The 19,843-nt window shown below is 33.7% G+C and overlaps 1 protein-coding gene across 6 annotated transcripts in view; it reads left to right on the top strand.

The window, feature by feature from the left end:
• LOC146933795 (spatacsin carboxy-terminus protein) overlaps positions 1 to 14,935 on the top strand; it is a 33,283-nt gene extending 18,348 nt beyond the window's left edge. For 5 of the 6 annotated variants that reach the window (XM_085705578.1, XM_085705575.1, XM_085705581.1 and 2 more), the window contains exons 14-26: positions 121 to 321; positions 1,061 to 1,615; positions 1,690 to 1,749; positions 1,845 to 2,173; positions 2,828 to 3,260; positions 7,337 to 7,804; positions 8,779 to 8,895; positions 8,995 to 9,116; positions 9,198 to 9,933; positions 10,024 to 10,278; positions 10,584 to 10,766; positions 12,918 to 13,259; positions 13,744 to 14,935. In XM_085705578.1, the coding sequence (XP_085561704.1) occupies positions 121 to 321; positions 1,061 to 1,615; positions 1,690 to 1,749; positions 1,845 to 2,173; positions 2,828 to 3,260; positions 7,337 to 7,804; positions 8,779 to 8,895; positions 8,995 to 9,116; positions 9,198 to 9,933; positions 10,024 to 10,278; positions 10,584 to 10,766; positions 12,918 to 13,259; positions 13,744 to 14,493 (4,551 nt within the window). In that variant the 3' untranslated portion in view covers positions 14,494 to 14,935. The remainder of the gene's footprint in view (positions 1 to 120; positions 322 to 1,060; positions 1,616 to 1,689; positions 1,750 to 1,844; positions 2,174 to 2,827; positions 3,261 to 7,336; positions 7,805 to 8,778; positions 8,896 to 8,994; positions 9,117 to 9,197; positions 9,934 to 10,023; positions 10,279 to 10,583; positions 10,767 to 12,917; positions 13,260 to 13,743) is intronic. The other variant, XM_085705580.1, reaches the window with a different exon arrangement.
• Positions 14,936 to 19,843: the final 4,908 nt, after the last annotated feature.

Here is a 19,843-nt window from a genome sequence, read left to right as displayed (position 1 = left end):
ATTATGGTTGACCTAAAAACTAAAATGGTATTAGAGTCTATCCTGAATTTGTTATTGGACAACCCGTATTATCCATGTACCATATATACTGTATGTGTGAAATGCAAATTGATTTTTTAGGAAAATGGATTTGGACTGGAGCATCATTTGCATCGTGGACGAGCGTTGGCAGCTTTTAACCAAATTCTTGGCCATAGAGTTCAAAATCTGAAATCAGAAAGGGACGGCAGTAATTCGTCTCATGGGCAATCTAACATTCAATCAGATGTTCAGAAACTTCTTTCACCACTAGGAGAAGGCGAAGATACTCTACTTTCATCTGTGAGTTTTTCTTTATTTCTGGATTGTCTGGTTACACACTTAAAATGAGAGATAAATGAAACAAACCAGTGCACTTAGTGCAAATGTTTAGTAATGCTTTGTTTGTTACCTGATAAAAATCTTCACTTGATGATAAATTTCAGAATCGGTAATGAGTCATAATGATATTACTTTCAAGCCACACTTCCAAATGTTGTTTGTCAGGAACCAATTTAATTTAAGAGTTTAAAGATGTTACATAATGTCATTATGAATGGTTTTATGTCTCTAACATGTCCGTGCAAGTGATTTTTGGAATTTTAGCTTGGACAGCACACCAAGCCAATTTACTTTGCACTACAATTTAATTGAATTTTGGGGATTAAGTTTGTAAAGGATCAAGCTTCTGATCACTTGGCCATCAAAGCTTTCAAACCATTGAAGATCCAATTGAAGCTAAAAGATTAAGCTGTTCAGTTAAGGGGCATCAATGAATTTATACCTGGGTCATGCTAACATGTGCCTTAAGGGCACATGTTAGCATTTCCCTTGACTTTTTGCTTGGTATTTAATCAGCTCTATGTTCCATCGTAGAATTTGTTTTGGTTTTAATGCTGGACATCCTTTTATTGCTTCCTGATATGTAACATCATAGGCTCTTTGGCTGGTTTTATATTTTTTTTATATTACAAATGCCTGATAGAAAACACTCAGAAATTTTGAATGGTAGTGTGAGAGAGCTTTGTGATTGAGTTTTCAGGTTTTGTCGACTGCAATTTTGCATTTCGAGGATTCTATGCTTGCTGCATCCTGTGCTTTTCTTCTGGAGTTATGTGGTTTATCTGCCAGCAAAATGCGCATTGACATTGCTGTGCTAAAACGGATATCTTCTTTCTATAAATCAAGTGAAACTAGTGAAAATATCAAGCAATTATCGCCTAATGGATCTGTGTTTCATGCAATATCCCATGAAAGTGATGTAACAGAATCTCTTGCTCGAGCTCTAGCTGATGAGTATTTGCACAAGGATTCTCTTGTAATTGCTTCAGAAGTGGAAGCTCCAACTCCAAGTAAACAGCCTTCGCGAGCTCTTCTTCTTGTCTTACACCATTTGGAAAAGGCAAGCCTTCCACCGTATGTTGATGGAAATACCTATGGGTCATGGATATTAAGTGGAAATGGTGATGGAAATGAGTTAAGATCTCACCGAAAGGTTTCCAGCCAGCACTGGTCATTGGTAACAAATTTTTGTAGGCTGCACCAGCTTCCCTTAAGTACAAAGTACCTTTGTGTATTAGCTAGAGACAGTGACTGGGTATGTTTCTACTTTTCTTATTACTTCTATTAATTCCTCAACTAATAAACTAACAATATTTTGGTTCCTGTCAGATTGAATTTTTGTCTGAAGCCCAGATTGGAGGATATCCATATGATACAGTAGTCCAAGTGGTAAGTCTTGTATCCTATTCTAACTCAAAGTTTAAATTGTGCAAGTTCTGTTGAAATGAAATTTCTTCTATTATTTTTGTGATTATGAATTCTAGGCATCAAAGGAGTTCAGTGATCCACGTCTCAGACTTCATATGTTGACAGTTTTGAGAGGAATGCAATCGAAGAAAAAGGCAGGCTCTGCATCGTTCTTGGACACACCGGAGAAAACCAATCCAACATCTTTTCCTGATGAAAACATATGTGTTCCAGTTGAACTCTTCCAAATATTAGCAGTGTGTGAAAAGCAAAAATGCCCAGGAGAGGCTCTCTTGATGAAAGCAAAAGAGTTGTCTTGGTCAATATTGGCAATGGTTGCTTCATGTTTCCTTGATGTCTCTCCATTATCATGTCTGACAGTTTGGTTGGAAATTACTGCAGCAAGGTAATTGTAACTGCCTTGAAATGACGATGTCATAATCGTATTCAGGTTATGCTCTCTTTTTATTGTTTGATATATTAAGCCATTTCTATTGTGAAGGGCCTGCGGTCTTACGTGATTTGATTTACATTGGGTATTAAAGCAGTCTGATGTGACATTTAGTCAAAACCAGTCTTTCTATTTATATTTTAGGATAATCCGTAACATCATTGGTGAAATTAAATTTGACAGCAGCTGGGATAATATTTTCATATGACCAGTTTCTCACAAAATCTACTGCCAATTTATAATTTCGATCATGAATATTATGCTTAGAAAATTTTACATCAATCTGAAATTGTTTATATTGCATCTGCTCATATTGAAACTAATGTGAAGTACATATATTTTTTTGTTATTGTTTGATTCCATAATTATATAGGTGTCCAATTTTTTTAAAATTCTGTATGACAACCACAAGAGCAACATTTTCTAATTGACTCCTAGTAGGAATGTGGTTGGTTGTCTAATTCAATGGTTGAATTGAATATGATGAGTTGTTGTAAGCTCCAAGTATTAAAGTCTTAAATAAGTGCTAACTGATCCACACACACTCAATTCAAACATGTGTGACTTACTTCAATGGTTGAAGCTCATTGCCTTTTATGTTTTGGACAGAGAAACTTCATCAATCAAGGTGAACGATATTGCTTCTCAGATTGCCGACAATGTTGGAGCGGCTGTAAATGCAACTAATGCCCTTCCTGTAGGTGACAGAGTGCTCACATTTCATTATAATAGGCAAAGTCCTAAACGTCGACGGTTAATAACTCCTATTTCACTAGACTCCTCTGCTTCTGCAATGTCTGACATTTCAAATACTTCTATAAAAGAAAGAATATTTGATTCTCAAGGTAAAACTATAGAGGATGAAATAACAGCAGAGAATTGTGGATCTGTTAACGCTGCATATGTTTCCGATGAAGGGCCTGCTTCTCTTTCCAAGATGGTTGCAGTGCTTTGTGAACAGCAATTGTTTTTGCCTTTGCTAAGGGCGTTTGAGATGTTCCTTCCATCATGCCCCTTGCTGCCATTCATCCGTGCTCTTCAGGTATGGCAACTAACTGAAAATACACCTGGCTCTTTATTATATACATGAGATTGTTGAGATTTGTTTGTACTACTTTTTAATCATAGGTTAGTATCGTAGACAACAAATTTGATTTTTTGTATTGTATACATGGGCTCCGATACCATGTTAAGAAAGAGAAAACGATAACAGTGGCTGAGAGAATATGTCGTAAACAACTGCGCTGTCTTATGATATATATATCCATTCAAAAATTAGAAGGTGAGTATTAGCATTTAGCAATGGAACTTCCGATAAAAAAAAGAGGATGTGATGGAACTATCAAGAAAAATATCGCAAGTTTATTTTAGGGTTAAATATGTTTTTGGTCCCTATAAATATACCAATTTTCGTTTTAGTCCCTCTAAAATTTTTCTTCAACTTTTAGTCCCTATAAAATTTTCAATCACTACTTTTGGTCCCTATTTTTAAGTTAATATTTGTATTTTTTAATGAAATTGTGCATAAATGTGTAGAATATTGTAAAAAAAAATTAGAATTTTTTAACAAAACATAAATTAAATATGAATTTTTAACCGTAAAAAATATAAAAATTCATATTAAATTCATGTTTTGTTAAAAAATTATAATTTTTTTTTGGGAGACATTCTTATAATATTATGAACTTTTCTGCAAAATTTTATTAAAAAATATAAATTCTACATGAGTTTACTTTAAAAGCGGGACCAAAAGTGAAGATTGAAAATTTTATAGGGACTAAAAGTTGAAGGAAAATTTTAAAGGGACTAAAACGAAAAGATGGTATATTTATAGGGACCAAAAACATATTTAACCCTCCATTTTATTTTATTTTTTAAATTGGGAATAACACTGTTGAATAGAGTAAAAAATAATAAGAGTCTAGATGCTTCCAAATCAAAAGGGCGTGAGCAATGAGATTTATTGATTTCAACTATTATTGTATAAAACTAGGCAAAGGAAATGATACGAAGCCATGAAAGACGGAAAGTTTAGTTCACAAAGAAGATTCATTTATTGTGAGAGAGAAACAAAATATAACAACTTGAATCACCTTAATACCCATTCAATTTTACCAGTTTTAAAAGGAATGTTTGGGTATCTTTGTCAAAACATAAAAGGTGTACCTTGCTAATACACACCTAATTTTTGACTGCGTGTGTAGTAGCATTCCCCACACAGATATATATATATATATATATATATATATATATATATATATATATATATATATATATATATATGGGGGCTGCTAACTTACACCCACGTAAAAACACTAAGGTGCAAGTTAGCAAGCTACACCCACCTAAAATTATTAAGGTGCAAGTTAGCAACCTACACCCACTTGATTATTTACACTCATTTTTATAAGTATTATTAAGGTGCAAGTTAGCAACCTTCACTAATTTACACCCACTTTCATCATTCCAAATATTGTTTCCTTAAAAGTTTGTCTTTGTTACATGTTTTGTACCTTAAGCATGTCATTGTCTTTCTTGTTTCGTTTTTTAAGGATCTTTTTTAACCTAGTTACAAAATTGCCCTTCTATTTAAAATAATTAGAATATAAACAAAAGGGTGTTTTAGTAAATTATAAGTGGGTGCAGCTTGTTAACTTGCACCTTTAGTGTTTTTAGGTGGGTGCAAGTTAGCAGCCCCCTATATATATATATATATATATATAGGGGGCTGCTAACTTGCACCCACCTAAAAACACTAAAGGTGCAAGTTAACAAGCTGCACCTACTAGTGATTTACCAAAACACCCATGTTTTTCTATTATAAACAAATATTAGACAAGGGATATTTTTGTAAATTGATATTTTTGTAAATTATTTTAAATAAAACAAGCTAACCGTTTCCTATTTGTGCGCTAGCAATGTTTCAATTAGCCTGCCATACATGCTTAAAAGCTACTAACTTTTTTTGTTCTTTTTTTTTTTTATGGAAAAAGTCACTAACGTTGAACTGCACTGATGTAATTTAATAATTGTGATGATTTAATTGATTTTTTTTTAGGGAATGATAATTTAATTGATAATTTGTTAATTGCGATTATTCGATTATAATTTTTCTAAACTATGAGATGATTTAATTATTGTTATGGAAAAAAACTACACTGCCCTGGCTTTTGCAATCGGTTGTTGAAGGTGATTGGGGAAATAGAACCTAGAACAACACGACATGTGTGTTTTGGTGTGAAGGAGGTTTATGTTTCTGTTTTTAATTAATTAAGTTGAATTTACAGCATTACCCTTCTACTTAAAACTGATTTGAATATTAGTAAGTGGGTATTTTTGTAAAAGACTAGTAGGTGCAGCTTGTTAACTTGCACCTTAGTGTTTTTAGGTGGGTGCAAGTTAACAGCCCCCATATATATATATATATATATATATATATATATATATATATATATATATATATATATATATATATATATATATCTATATGAGGCAGGATCCGTTGACACCAGGTGTAAGTGTTGTGACTTGCACCAAATCTCAACCACTGGATCAAATCAATCGAATGGTCTATAATATCCAATCTATCAAATTAAAAAACAAATCAATACTGATACACATGCATTTCTCTCTTTTTCTCTACGTTTAGCTGTTACCGAAACCTAATTCCTGAAAGTTAAAATCCAAGCCACCATTGTTGCCTCCAAACTGTAAATTGAGGTATTGTTTTTTGGCCAATTAAAGATTCACGAATCTGCATCTTTATTTTCTAATTTCATGTCAATGATGGAAGGTTCCACAAATTAATTTGAATTGGCCTTCAAAATATGAGATCAAATTATACGTATTTAAGGTTCCACGAATCTGCCTTCAAAATATAAATCCCAGAACAATTAGTTGTGTAGAATCCACAATACACAATCGAGGTTTGCTGGATTGTTTGATGTTTCATATTATTAGGCAATTAGTGATTCCGAGATTGTAAGGATTTTCGTTGATAAAAAAATAAAATAAATTGAACCAGATCTTGGATCTGCTGCGGTATGTTTTATGAGTTCCTTTTGTTGTTATAATTTAAACCGTACGATCAATTAAAATTAACGGTTGAGATTTGGTGTAAGTCATTTGACTTACACCTGGTGTCAACGGATCCTGACTCTCTCTCTCTCTCTCTCTCTCTCTCTCTCTCTCTATATATATATATATATATATATATATATATATATTAATATCGAACCACGTCTACTTATTTACATACCATATCTGACAGATATATTTGATGATGCAATAAGACTAAACACTAACTGTTATTTATACTAATACAGGGATCCAAATCCTAATTAAATAGGAAAACAAATCATAACAATAACTAAGAAATAAGAAACTAATATCAAGAGATTGTCTAAAGGTAAGAAGCTAATTCTATGAGATAATCTAAAGATAAGAAGCTAACAGAAACAAAGTAAAATCATATTTTACGTCTAGGATTGATGGTCACCTTTTATATAGCATGGTAAGAGTCTCAAGCTTCATTCAGAATCTTCACATTCATATTTTGCTTCTAGGTTTGAACTGTGGAACTTTGGGCACTTTCTTGATGCTGTAGACTAAATAAAGCCTACTCTACGCAATCAAAATTGACCGAATGTTTTTGCATAATATTCCCTCAACCTTTTTTCTTCGACCATTTAAAATGCACATCTAAATTGCATAAATATTTCCTCAACATTTTTTCTTTGACCATCTAAAATGCACATCTTTGACCATTTTTTCTATGAGAATTCCCTGCCATGATGGTTAGTTTGTTGAGGATTCTTCTGTATTGAATATTTGATCGAACTGAATTCTTGTTAAGAACAGAGTCAGTCACTTTCATCAAGTCAGTTCAAACCTGTAAGTATGTGTTGTTTGTTGTGAACTATTTTTATGATATTTCCATGGAAATATTTTTTTACCAATCTGAAAGTGTATTTTTAACCAAATCTGTGCATGGATTATAATGTCTCTGGTGCAATATTGATATCAACCTGATAAATTTGTGGTGCTTTTTCTATTTGATTTTAGCCTTAATTTTTAAATATAAAAACCCTCCAATTTTGAATTTTCTTTTTCCTCTAGGCATTTTCACAAATGCGCCTCTCAGAAGCTTCTGCACATTTGGGCTCCTTTTCTGCTCGAATTAAGGAAGAACCGACGCACATACATGCAAATTTAGGAAGAGAGGGGCAAATTGGGACATCATGGATTAGTTCTACTGCTGCTACAGCTGCTGATGCTGTGCTTTCAACCTGCCCTTCTCCTTATGAGAAAAGATGCTTGCTGCAACTTCTTGCTGCCACAGACTTTGGTGATGGTGGAAATGCAGCGGCATACTATCGAAGGCTTTATTGGAAAATTAATTTAGCAGAGCCTCTACTTCGTAAAGACAATGAGTTGCATTTAGGTAAAGAAAATTGGGATGATGCTTCACTCTTGTCTGCTCTAGAAAAAAATAGGCACTGGGAGCAAGCAAGGAATTGGGCCAAGCAGTTGGAGGCCAGCGGTGCACCCTGGAAATCTGCTATGCATCATGTTACTGAATCTCAGGTAGTATTTAAGTTTGTCAACCTGTTTGTGAAATGGAGTCGTTGTTATAGACTATGTCTATATCTAGATTTGAACCTCAATTAATTGAATGGTTATACCGAAGTAACAGTAGAACTCCTTTATAGCTAATTTAGTTAGTTTTTTCTTTATTTCATTTTGTTATATTAGTACAGATTTTCATCTGACTGCTCTTCATATTGTCTCGTATCTGAATAATATAAGTTTTGGTCCATCAAACATCATACTAGACTAGTTAATTATACATCAGTGGATATTAAATCAATGATGAGACTATATTTGAAACTGCAAAATATAGGGGGTTTGAGTAGTTTTTTTTGTCATTTTACATTTAAAATAGTATTGCTTATTAGAAAGGGAAAAGGAGAGAAAACATAGTTGAGAAATTCTGTTGTATTGTATTGAATCTGTTCAGAATCTGTTACAAATGAGTGCCAACAGCTATATATAGCTGAGCCTTATCCTGCACTAACAGTGTTTTATCCTACAACTCTAGTGAGTTAGTTACAGCTGTCACAAAGCTACCAACTGTGTAGCTTGAGCTATGCTGTACTGCTATATTCTATATTGTTTAATCACTACATCTATATGTGATTCAGTTACCTTGCACAGAACTGTCTAATGATTTGTTAAGTTCAATTACTCGTACTGTAATGATGCTGTCTAAATAAATTTTGGTGTAGATGATCATTATTTTATTTAATCAAATGGATGGTCAATATCTCAATATCACTTGTATTGAGAATGATGAATTCTTGTTTACGAGTTTTACTGTTTAATAAGCACATTGGAGATCTTAAAAAAGTTATATAAATTCTGTCGTATATTGAGTTATATAATTTTTCTTTGCCATCATACATTTTTTTCTTTCTGACATTTAGCTTTTTTGGTTATAGTTTTTTATATTTCTCATGAACACTATCCCCTCATCTCTCTGCCTCTTCCACAAATGCTAGGCTGAATCTATGGTAACTGAATGGAAGGAATTTCTTTGGGATGTGCCAGAAGAGAGGGTTGCTTTATGGAGCCACTGCCACACACTATTCATCAGATATTCCTTTCCTTCTCTTCAAGTATGTCTGATTTCTACTTTCTGGTATAGTCAGTGTTCAGCTAAAGAATTATCCTGTGTTGTTTTATGCTATAAGTTTATTCCACCGTAATGAATGCAGGCTGGGTTATTTTTTCTTAAACATGCCGAAGCTGTGGAGAAAGATCTTCCTGCAAGGGAGCTTCATGAACTTTTATTGCTTTCTCTGCAATGGCTGAGTGGGATGATTAGTCTTTCCAACCCGTATGGAACATATTTGAGGATTACTTTCTATTTTCAACTTTAATTAAATATCTTTGCTGATCTTGTTGCTGAATTTTTCAGCGTCTGTCCGTTGCAACTTCTTCGTGAAATTGAAACCAAAGTATGGCTCTTGGCAGTTGAGTCTGAGACTCAGGTGAAGAGTGAAGGAGACTTCAATTTTACCTTTTCTATCGGGGAGAATGCTATCAAGAACGACTCCAGTATTATTGACCGAACTGCAAGTATAATAGCTAAGATGGATAATCATATAAATACAATGAAGAATAGAACTGTAGAAAAATATGAGCCCAGGGAAAACAACCAAATCTCTCACAGGAATCAAGTGGTGGATGCTGGTCTTTCAACTTCTTTTGGTGGGGGTACAAAGCCAAAACGAAGGGCCAAAGGATATGTGGCATTGAGACGCCCAGCTCTTGAATCCGTAGAAAAAAGTGCAGATACCGACGATAGCTCCAATACTATCAGTTTCAAAAATGAGGTGCAGTTACAGGAAGAAAACTTGAAAGTGGAAATGTCTTTTTCTAGGTGGGAGGAGAGGGTTGGAGCAGCAGAGCTGGAAAGGGCCGTTCTTTCTTTATTGGAATTTGGGCAAATCACTGCTGCCAAGCAACTACAATACAAATTCTCCCCTGGGCAAATACCATCTGAGTTTAAACTTGTGGATGCAGCCTTGAAGCTTGCCTCTATGTCAACTCCTCCTAGCAATGTATCAGTGTCGATGCTTGATGAGGAGGTACATTCACTTCTGCAGACATATGGTTTACTGAATGATAAGCGCCATGCTGACCCACTCCAGGTAATTGTCCAAACCTTCCCTCCCCCATCTCTGATATTTTTTCCATTGATGATGTGTACAATGTGGTGAAATGTTGGCTCAAAATGCTAGGTTTTGGAGAGGTTGGTGGTCATTTTTACCGAAGGCAGTGGGCGTGGGCTATGTAAGAGAATAATAGCGGTCATAAAAGCTGCAAACACCTTAGGCCTCTCGTTTCATGAGGCCTTCGACAAGCAACCAATTGAGCTACTACAGCTGCTTTCTCTTAAAGCACAAGAGTCCTTCGAGGAGGCAAAATTTCTGGTGCAGACTCATCCAATGCCAGCTGCTAGTATTGCTCAAATACTTGCAGAATCTTTCTTGAAGGTTTGATTCATTTTTATTATTATGATTCTAGTTGATGATGATGTTTTTGCTATGGTTGGTGTATGGAAATTGGTGGATCCTAATCATTAGATGGATTTTTGTGGGTGTGTTGGTTCCCATCTATATAATGAAGAAGTTAACCTGGATTTGTGAATTGATATCATTATGATTTACAGTTTTTTAATTTACATCTCTAGCCAGTTATGAAGAGATTGTGTCAAACAACTCTGTTTAGATATAATATAAGTTTGTGAAGTAGATAAGGATTCATGACTTATTGCTGATTAAATATTTATATTGTACAGGGTGTGTTGGCTGCGCATCGGGGAGGATATATTGATTCACAAAAAGAGGAAGGCCCTGCTCCCTTGCTATGGAGATTTTCAGACTTCTTGAAGTGGGCAGAGCTTTGTCCCTCTGAACCAGAGATCGGGCATGCTTTAATGCGTTTGGTGATAACTGGACAAGAAATACCACATGCCTGTGAGGTACCATGCTGATGTTTGTCACTCACATTTTTTTTTTCACTATCTTCAGAAATGGTTCTGTTGAGAAAATTATAATTACGTTATCTGAGATGATGATAAATGTAGTCAACAGTTAACTGTGGTTCCCTTTACTCTTCTTTTTTTTAAGAAGAAATTTATTAAGACACAAGAATATTACCAGTGTTGTCGATAGTCTGGTAGATTATGGCAGCAAGCAAAAAAACCCGTCATATACATATTGTGGATAGTGTAATGGCCTATTGTGGAAGCATGGCGAGAAAATTTTAAATACACCAAAAAAACTGCAGAAATGATTAAAAATCCTAAAGACTGTCAATATGTGTCAAGAACCATAGACCTAATTAATAGAAAATATCATTAGTCTCTGTTATAAACAATTAACAACCACTTCTCTACAAATTCAAGACTTCAAAAGAACTACAAGGAGTGGTGTTTCATGTTTGTATCTCCTTGAACTGGATGGAGAAATTTTCATCCTGGGCCTTTTCTGTTAGCACTAGATAGCAACCCTTAACTTTTATGAGGAAACTTGTTCTTCAGACACTGTCTACAGAACTATAATAGTAACATGAATGGACAAAAAACAAAAGCAAAGGCAGGAAAAGGATAAACAAATAAAAAACAAATTGAGACAATTTAAAAAATAGAATTAAAATAATTTAAAAACAGCAGGAATTAAAACAGGATTTAAAAGATTTAAAAAATGAAGCAAATATTGAAAAGAGAATAAAACAGAATACGTAAAAATAGAGCAGAAAATGAAGAAAATAGAGCAAAGAAAGAATGTAGAATACCTACAAAGAGAACAACAACCAACAATATTTATAAAAATAAACTGTTGAACTCCAAATATTTTTGGCAAAATTACACGATTCATCCCTTAATTTTAGGTAACACTTTTGTCCTTTATTTTTTTTTTGTCCCGATTTAGTCTTTTATGTTATAAAATATCAACATAGTTATCCTTTTTTATCAAAAAATAATAATCAAAAACTCAAAAAATTCATCAAACTCATAAACAAACCCAAATCTTCATCATACAAACCTAAAAAATCATATTTTATTGAAAAAATCTCATAAAAAATGATAAGATATTATCATTTTATAACATAAAGGACTAAATCGGGACAAAAAAAAGATAAAGAACAAAAGTGTTACCTGAATTTAAGTTAAGGGACGAGTTGTGTAATTTTGCCAATATTTTTTAATAGTTTGACTTATAGTTTCCCTTGGTCTTTGTTGAAACATTTACAAACATTTATAACCTTCTATTTGTAACTAATGAATTGTCCTAGATTTTTCCACTTAAGCGCCAAAGTGTAGCAAATATTTCAAATTGCTACATAATATCACCAGTCCAAGGACTTGGGACATGTATTAATTGGTTGATAGACTTGCAAGTTTTTCTGAAAGGAAAAGGACAGGTTGTTAAGCCACCATCCAGTCAATGCACTTGACCAAATTAGCTCGTGTTTGGTAGAATTTCAGTTGTAGACATAATAGAAAACTGTGTGTAGAGATCGAGAGAACATATCAAGTGAACTAGTTTATTTTAAGAGCAGGAGAAGTGAATTTAAATTATCAAGTTTTACATGAATGTTGAGAATTAGAAGACAACTTATTACACCTTAAACTTTGCGTTCTTACAATTCTTGCAAGATTCAATTTATAAGATTTACTCCTCCTTATCCAATTACAACTTGAGAACCGATATACCCCTTTCTTCCGCTGCTGTTGTACGCTGCCATGTCTTTTTAAAGGATAATTAATCAGAAGCTATAATTTGGATAAGAAGTTTTTATTTTATTTTTTAAACTCGGTATCCTGCTCAAGGACCGACTAATCCGGGGGACCAAATCCCACCGTCCACTAGCGAGGGGCCCAATTGAAGTCAGAGCAAAGCTCTGTATGGACCGGCCCAACACAGGAATTATTGGCAACTGGGGGCTTCAAACCTGAGACCTAGAGAGGAGCACACTCCTAGGTCCCAAGCCTTCGCCACCAGGCCAACCCTTGGGGATTGGATTAGAGAAATACTAGTTGAGAATGTATCTTATTGATTCTGGTTGAATCTTTTCCTTTTTGTCTTGAGCTGACAATGTTCCTGCCGTGTGAAATTGGCATTTTCAGGTTGAGCTTCTTATTCTGTCCCATCACTTCTACAAATCATCCGCTTGCCTTGATGGAGTTGATGTTCTTGTGGCCCTTGCTGCAACTAGGGTTGATGCTTATGTGTTGGAGGGTGATTTCCCGTGCTTGGCTCGCCTGATAACTGGAGTTGGAAATTTTCACGCTCTCAATTTCATTCTTGGCATTCTTATAGAAAATGGTCAATTGGATCTTCTTCTTCAGAAGTATTCTGCTGCTGCAGACACGAACACAGGCACTGCTGAGACTGTCAGAGGATTCCGAATGGCTGTTCTTACATCTTTGAAGCAATTCAACTCTAATGACCTTGATGCATTTGCCCTGGTTTGTATTTTTTTCTATATTGATGAAATGTCAGCTACTAAATTGTCTGTGTAGCATATAGATAAATATATAGATTGATGGTTGTATGTTGCATACATTCAAATACAATCAATTAGTTAAGTATATTGTACGTCTTTTTGGTAAATAAATATTGTAAAGTCAGTACCTATTGTTTTAGAATAATTATTTAGTCTAGTTATATGCCACTTTTTGTGCCCGTGAGAGTCAAATGATTTTTCTTTAAGAAATGATTGGGGGGGTTATTGAAATACTTCATCACATCCTGCTTTGTATTATACGAATGTGTGTAGTGTAATGTTGCATATTGTTTATAATGTATTTTTTTGTTCGTCCTAGTCATTGATGCTTAACATCCATCAATGTAGAGCTAAATATGAACAAATAGTTTGTTTGTTTTTATAAGCATGAACAAATAGATTTAAAATGTAATAATATATTGATTATAATGTTGTGTTCTTTACAGGTCTATACTCATTTTGATATGAAACATGAGACAGCCACTCTTTTGGAGTCTAGAGCAGAGAAATCGTGTGAACAGTGGTTTCGGCGTTATAATAAGGACCAGAATGAAGACTTGTTGGATTCCATGCGCTACTTCATTGAAGCTGCTGAAGTTCACTCTTCCATTGATGCTGGCAATAAAACACGTAACGATTGTGCTCAAGCTGCCCTTCTGTCTCTTCAAATACGAATGCCAGATTTCCAGTGGCTTTATCGATCAGAAACCAATGCTAGACGGGCATTAGTTGAGCAGTCTCGTTTCCAAGAAGCTTTAATTGTAGCTGAAGCTTATAACTTGAACCAGCCAAGTGAATGGGCTTTGGTGCTATGGAACCAAATGCTCAAACCTGAAGTCTTGGAGGAGTTTGTAGCTGAATTTGTGGCAGTTCTACCTCTTCAGCCTTCAATGTTGACTGATTTAGCTAGATTTTATAGAGCTGAAGTGGCTGCCAGAGGGGACCAATCTCATTTCTCTGTATGGCTCACAGGGGGAGGGTTGCCTGCTGAATGGGCTAAATATTTAGGAAGATCCTTTAGGTGTTTACTGAAGCGGACAAGGGATTTGAGGTTGCGGGTGCAGTTGGCTACAGTGGCAACTGGATTTGGGGATGTCACCGATGCATGCGCACAAGAAATGGATAAGGTCCCTGACAATTCAGCACCCTTAGTGCTGAGGAAAGGTCACGGTGGAGCTTACCTCCCTCTGATGTGAAACTTTCTACTGTAAATTCGCATTATGGTTGGACAAACTGGGTTGGACAGAAAGTTGGTTCTTGACCTTGACCCATTGCTGGTTCAAAAACAATGTTGGGTTGCGGTTGCACACATTGAATGATGCTGAGCACAAACTAGAATGGCTGGATGAAATGAATATTAAATGGGTTGTTGACCTATATATACATACATGTACATTTTTTTGTTGAGTAGATGCTTGATGGTTGTATATTAGGCGAATTGTATCTGTAGCTCATTCTTGTAAACACCCTTGTAGTTTTTGTTTTCTCCAATTCTTTTGTAGGGGGAGAAGAGGGTAGTATGTTATCGATTTTGAGGCCAATAGAATAATGTCCCATCGGTTTCTTTTTCTTTTTTGCTCCATATAATGTATAGTTCATGTACATCAATATGAAAAGCCAGTTGCCATGTTTTGCATAGATGCCCCGTTTATGTATGCCTTCAATGTCTCATCAAGTTCTTGATTATCTTTGGTTCTTATTCAAAAGAAGTACGTCAGAGATGCTGACAGGTTAATATGACAATAAAAAATACATTGTCCCACAATTTATTTCACGTCTATCAAATAAGTCCCTCTATCAACTTCAGTTGTAGAACATGATGACGTGCAATGTTTAATGTTGACGCGTCCATCTGCGTCACTTGCAACATGTACACGGGCCAATATGCTTGCTTTCCTGATAAGCTTTATTCCAAAATTATTGTCAAGCTTGGTAATATGTTATGTGTACTCTTGTGTGAGTTTAAAACGGCTTTGCCATTATGCCTATCTACAAAAAAGAAAATGGTTTCTCAAGCCGCCTTCCAAAAACACAGGATTACCGGAAGCACTCTTTGCCAAATATTTACAAATTGAATCAACATGCCAAATAACAAATGTTAACGCATTTTCGATAACTTCCCTAAAAAAACACACATTTTCGATAACTGATTTTTTTTTCCTTCAATCACATTAATAATTAGTATTCCTTCAAAAAAAAATTAATAATTAGTATTATTTTTAAGTATTTATCGCATCTATCTGTACTGTATATAAATGTAATACATGGTTTTGTGGTGTCTTTTTCACTTTCAATTATACTATTAAACAATTTTGTCTGTAAGAATATTATATTGTTGATGTTATTAAAAAAATTAAGAATTTATATTATACTTGTTATATTGTTGGTGTCATTGAAAAAAAAATAAGTGTAGTTTATTACAACATAAAAGTGCAAACTATCTATAACTATAATTTTAATTAAAATTAAAATAATTTTAATTAAAATATAAATTTTATAAAAACTATTGTTTGTAATTTGTACGCATTAAAATAAACGAAATAACAAATTAGTATCAGAAATAATTTATAATAGAAGTTGTGTTTAATATTGTAAGTATAATATTTGAAACACTAACATAAACATTTTGGTATGGATAGAAATTGTAAACAGATTAAGAGGTACATGAATTCCACGAGAAAATCAAAAGGGGTTCAGTTTTTCCACTCATCATTGATCAAGGGCGTAATCCATACGCACTAGACTCTTACCCGTGCTACCGCACGGGTCCTACCGAGTAGAAGTTAAACGAATAATTCGCAACAATTTAAACATATATATTAGCAACATCAACCTATAATTTATATTATTTTCACGATTTTCTTTGCTTTACAACATCTGTTTTTTTAAAACCGAACTCAACCTATAATTCCTCTAAAAATTTTAATTTAACGATATCAACCTATAATAACTTCTATTAGTTTTTCTTCAAAAAAAAAAATAACTTCTATTAGTTTCACGATTTGAGTGCTCACCAACATTTGTTTGTCTAATAACAAACTAAACCTATAATTCCTCTGGAAATTTTAATTTAACAGTATCAACCTATAATTACTATTAGTTTGACGATTTTGAATATTGGAACTACATCTGTATTTCTAATAACAAACTAAACCTATAATTTCTCAGTTGCAAAACTAACTTGCTCAAAAAATGTAGCGCCCCTTAAAAAATAGTAACCTATCACTTAGAATACGTTATTGTTTAACGATATCAATTAATGTATTATGTGTTGTAGAGCATACCTCGTCTGGGTGGTACTGGACATGACAGGTGCGCCATTTTAGTTTCAACATCATATATGTCGGGTCTTCAACGTGATATTCCCACAATGCAACATCTGCAGAATAATGATTTAAATAAAATTGTGAATAATTTGTTGTCAACAAATTATAACACAAACACATATAAAAAAACGCACTTACCTCTGCATGAGTAAAGAGCGAAATCAGTAAGATTTTTGGCAGACTTAAGATCTAACATTCTTGATTGACAGTTTGGCTACTGTATTTTTTGTTGATATGAAAATCTGCCACTAAGGTAGAAGAAAAAGACATCAATATATAGAACCTCTTAAATAGCAATGACCATTCACTTCTTGAAACAATAAATCCTCTTCATTGCAGAGATAAATTGCATTAATGTTAATTGCATAGATGAAGGTTGTACCGTTAATATACATGGAAGGTTATGAGATCTACGGCTGAGATGTAGGGGGTGGTTGACTGAGTTGATTAACATTAATACATGAAAGGTTATGAGATTTACGGCTGAGATGAAGGGAGTGGTTGACTGAGTTGATTAGCATTAATTGCGTATTAAGGAGGGAAAATGAGTATGATTAGCACTGTTATCAATCATGTCATTATGACGTTTCTGTATGAGAGAGAAAGTGAGGAGTTTGAAAATAGAGTTTGAATCAACGACTGTGATTAAGTGTGTGGTTGGGAGATTAGATTAGCAATAATTACATGTTTATGAGGGAAAAATGCAAGGGATTAGGGCAAACATGCTAGCTCATCAAGTCTAGCTTTTATAATAAAGGATATGGAAGGCTATTTATTGTTTAGTTTGCTTCTTTTTTCACTTTTAACTCATATCAACTTAATGTTGTAGTATGATTATTAGTTTCAACTTTCAACTTATTCAGGATGATTAGAGATAGATAAAACAGAAATATGAATAATTAAATAGGAAGAAAGAACGCGATAGGGACTCGAGAGTGTTATCGGGTGCCCAAGTCCCACATTCAGTAGAATGGGATGCTTGGTGGAGTGTTTAAGTGGTTTGGTTCTTCCTTTTAGGTAGCTAACTTTTAAGGGAGGGTTCCTCAAGGGCTTAGATACAAGTCAGAATGACGTGATATTTTTGTTGAAAACGTATAAAGCTTTTTCATGTTTTCTTTATAACAACCTGCAATTTTGTTTTTCTTATAGAAATTTTTATGTACCTCTTTATCTGTCGAGATTTGCAATGAAGATGGTAAATTACTAATCATGAAACCAAAAATTTAGTTTGAGACTGCTGAAATTTGTTCATCACATGTACTCGTTTATGACATCGTGTTCATCGGTGTTTTATTTTTCCTATGCAGAGGTTATGACGATGAGAAAGGGTGATCTCCATATAAAATACTTAACACTAACCGATGGTACAGTAGATGAGGATGGAGAGCAGCTTTTTACATTTAAACTCTTAATTTCATTACTCACTAGCACTTATTGTTAAAACATCTTAACTTGTTACAGTTTATTTTATTTATTATTATTCTCATGTTGAGTGTTAGAGGTGACATTTTCAGTTTAGTTTAGACTTCAAAACATTCAGCATCAGCCATTGCAGAAAAAGCAATAAAGGTTCGTAAGCTCCCTAGCAAGAAGACTGTTCTCCACAGCGTTGACATGTTTAAGAAAAAATAACCCAGCCTGCAACCATTACAGTGGAATAAATTTATAGCATAAAACTGTTAGCGCAACAGAGATTACATGCAGTGCAAGTAATCAGTTTTTCTAAGAATATTGAGGGGGTGAATAACGTTTTTCGTTTTTCAATAGATTTTGTGAAAGTGTGGATTAAAAAGAGTATGACTATTGAATTTGTGATTGATGATGATAACAAGGTGCTTGTGGGCAATTCTAGGTGCCTAAAGAACAATGATCTTGATGTAATTATTAGTCCCCGGATAATGATATTTACAGCGAATTACTGTTTCGTGAATCATAGCGACATGTGAATTCCATTGGATCATTTTTTGTTGACCAACATCTTTCCATTACTCCTCCCATAATTTCCGCTAAGGCTGTTTTTTAATTGGTTGGTTACTGTTTCGTGAAGCCTCGTAGGAAATTCTTTCGCTATAAATAGCACTACTGATTAGTCCCCAAAACATGTAATAATTTGGATGAAGAATCAGAATTACTCCACTGCAATAAAGAACAATATTATACACTTTTACAAAAAAAAAACTTATTCTGATCTTATTTTCCAAAAATATTAATTAATGGGTTTTGTCAAAAAAAAAATATAATAATTAATTGGTAATCTATTTACATAGGATTAAACGGCATAGTGGAAAAGCGATTAATTTATATATCTTTCCGCTAGTCGTAGTAAAAATCACTTATTTAAAAAAAAAAAACAATTTAGTTTGTTTGAATACAACAATAAAATAGATTTTTTCATAAAACTTACCTCATTTTTTATACTTATTTTCCCTCTTTTATGAAAAAAAATTTATTTTTTGAAAAGCTACTTTTAACAGCTTTTTATTTGAAACTATTTTTAGATTTTTTTATTCTAATTTTTTTTAATTGTAACAAATAGATACAATACTTTTTAAAGTGATTTATTTAAAAAAAAATGTAATGTTTTTCTTAAAAAAAAGCTTTAACAAACGACCTCATACAACCTATTTGTTTTTTTAGGAGAATATGACTTGTTTGTTACCGATTAAAGTAAAAGTGATTTTGACATTAAATAATAAAAAGGGATTTTGACGTTCAATAATTTAGAATTTTTTTTTTAGATATTTTATAAAAATATATTTATTATACTATGGTCTTTGTTTATTTGGCTTAAATAATAACTACTCTGCTCTGCGATTAACAGAATAGAAAAGGAGATTGGAAAAAACGAACGCAACCTGTGTAACCACTTTACTCTGTAGTTTCTGTTTTTATGTTTCGAAGTTTTTTTTTTTTTTTTTTTGAGGGGTAAGTTTTGAAGTTATATATGCTTTGTGTTGGTAGAAAATACTCAAAGTAGCATTAGCGACGTTATTATTATTTTAGGTTTTTTTTTTTAAATTAATTATGCTCTTGTGTGTTGGTAGAGTAGAGGCAAGCACGGATACATACATGGACACCAGATACGAAATAGACACTGATACGCCGACACCACTAATAATTTGATAAAATCACATAATTCAGTGTAATTATAGGTGTCGGTGTCATGTCGGTGTCGGACACGTATAATCCAAAAAGTTATAGGTGTCGGTGTCATGTCGGC

Source organism: Medicago sativa, chromosome 4, assembly GCF_051527215.1.
Source record: "Medicago sativa cultivar Bolivia chromosome 4, Bolivia_mono, whole genome shotgun sequence".
In the NCBI taxonomy this organism is placed as follows: domain Eukaryota; kingdom Viridiplantae; phylum Streptophyta; class Magnoliopsida; order Fabales; family Fabaceae; genus Medicago; species Medicago sativa.
The sequence above is the reverse complement of the archived record's forward strand: the minus strand, read 5'-3'. Positions and strand labels throughout refer to the sequence as shown.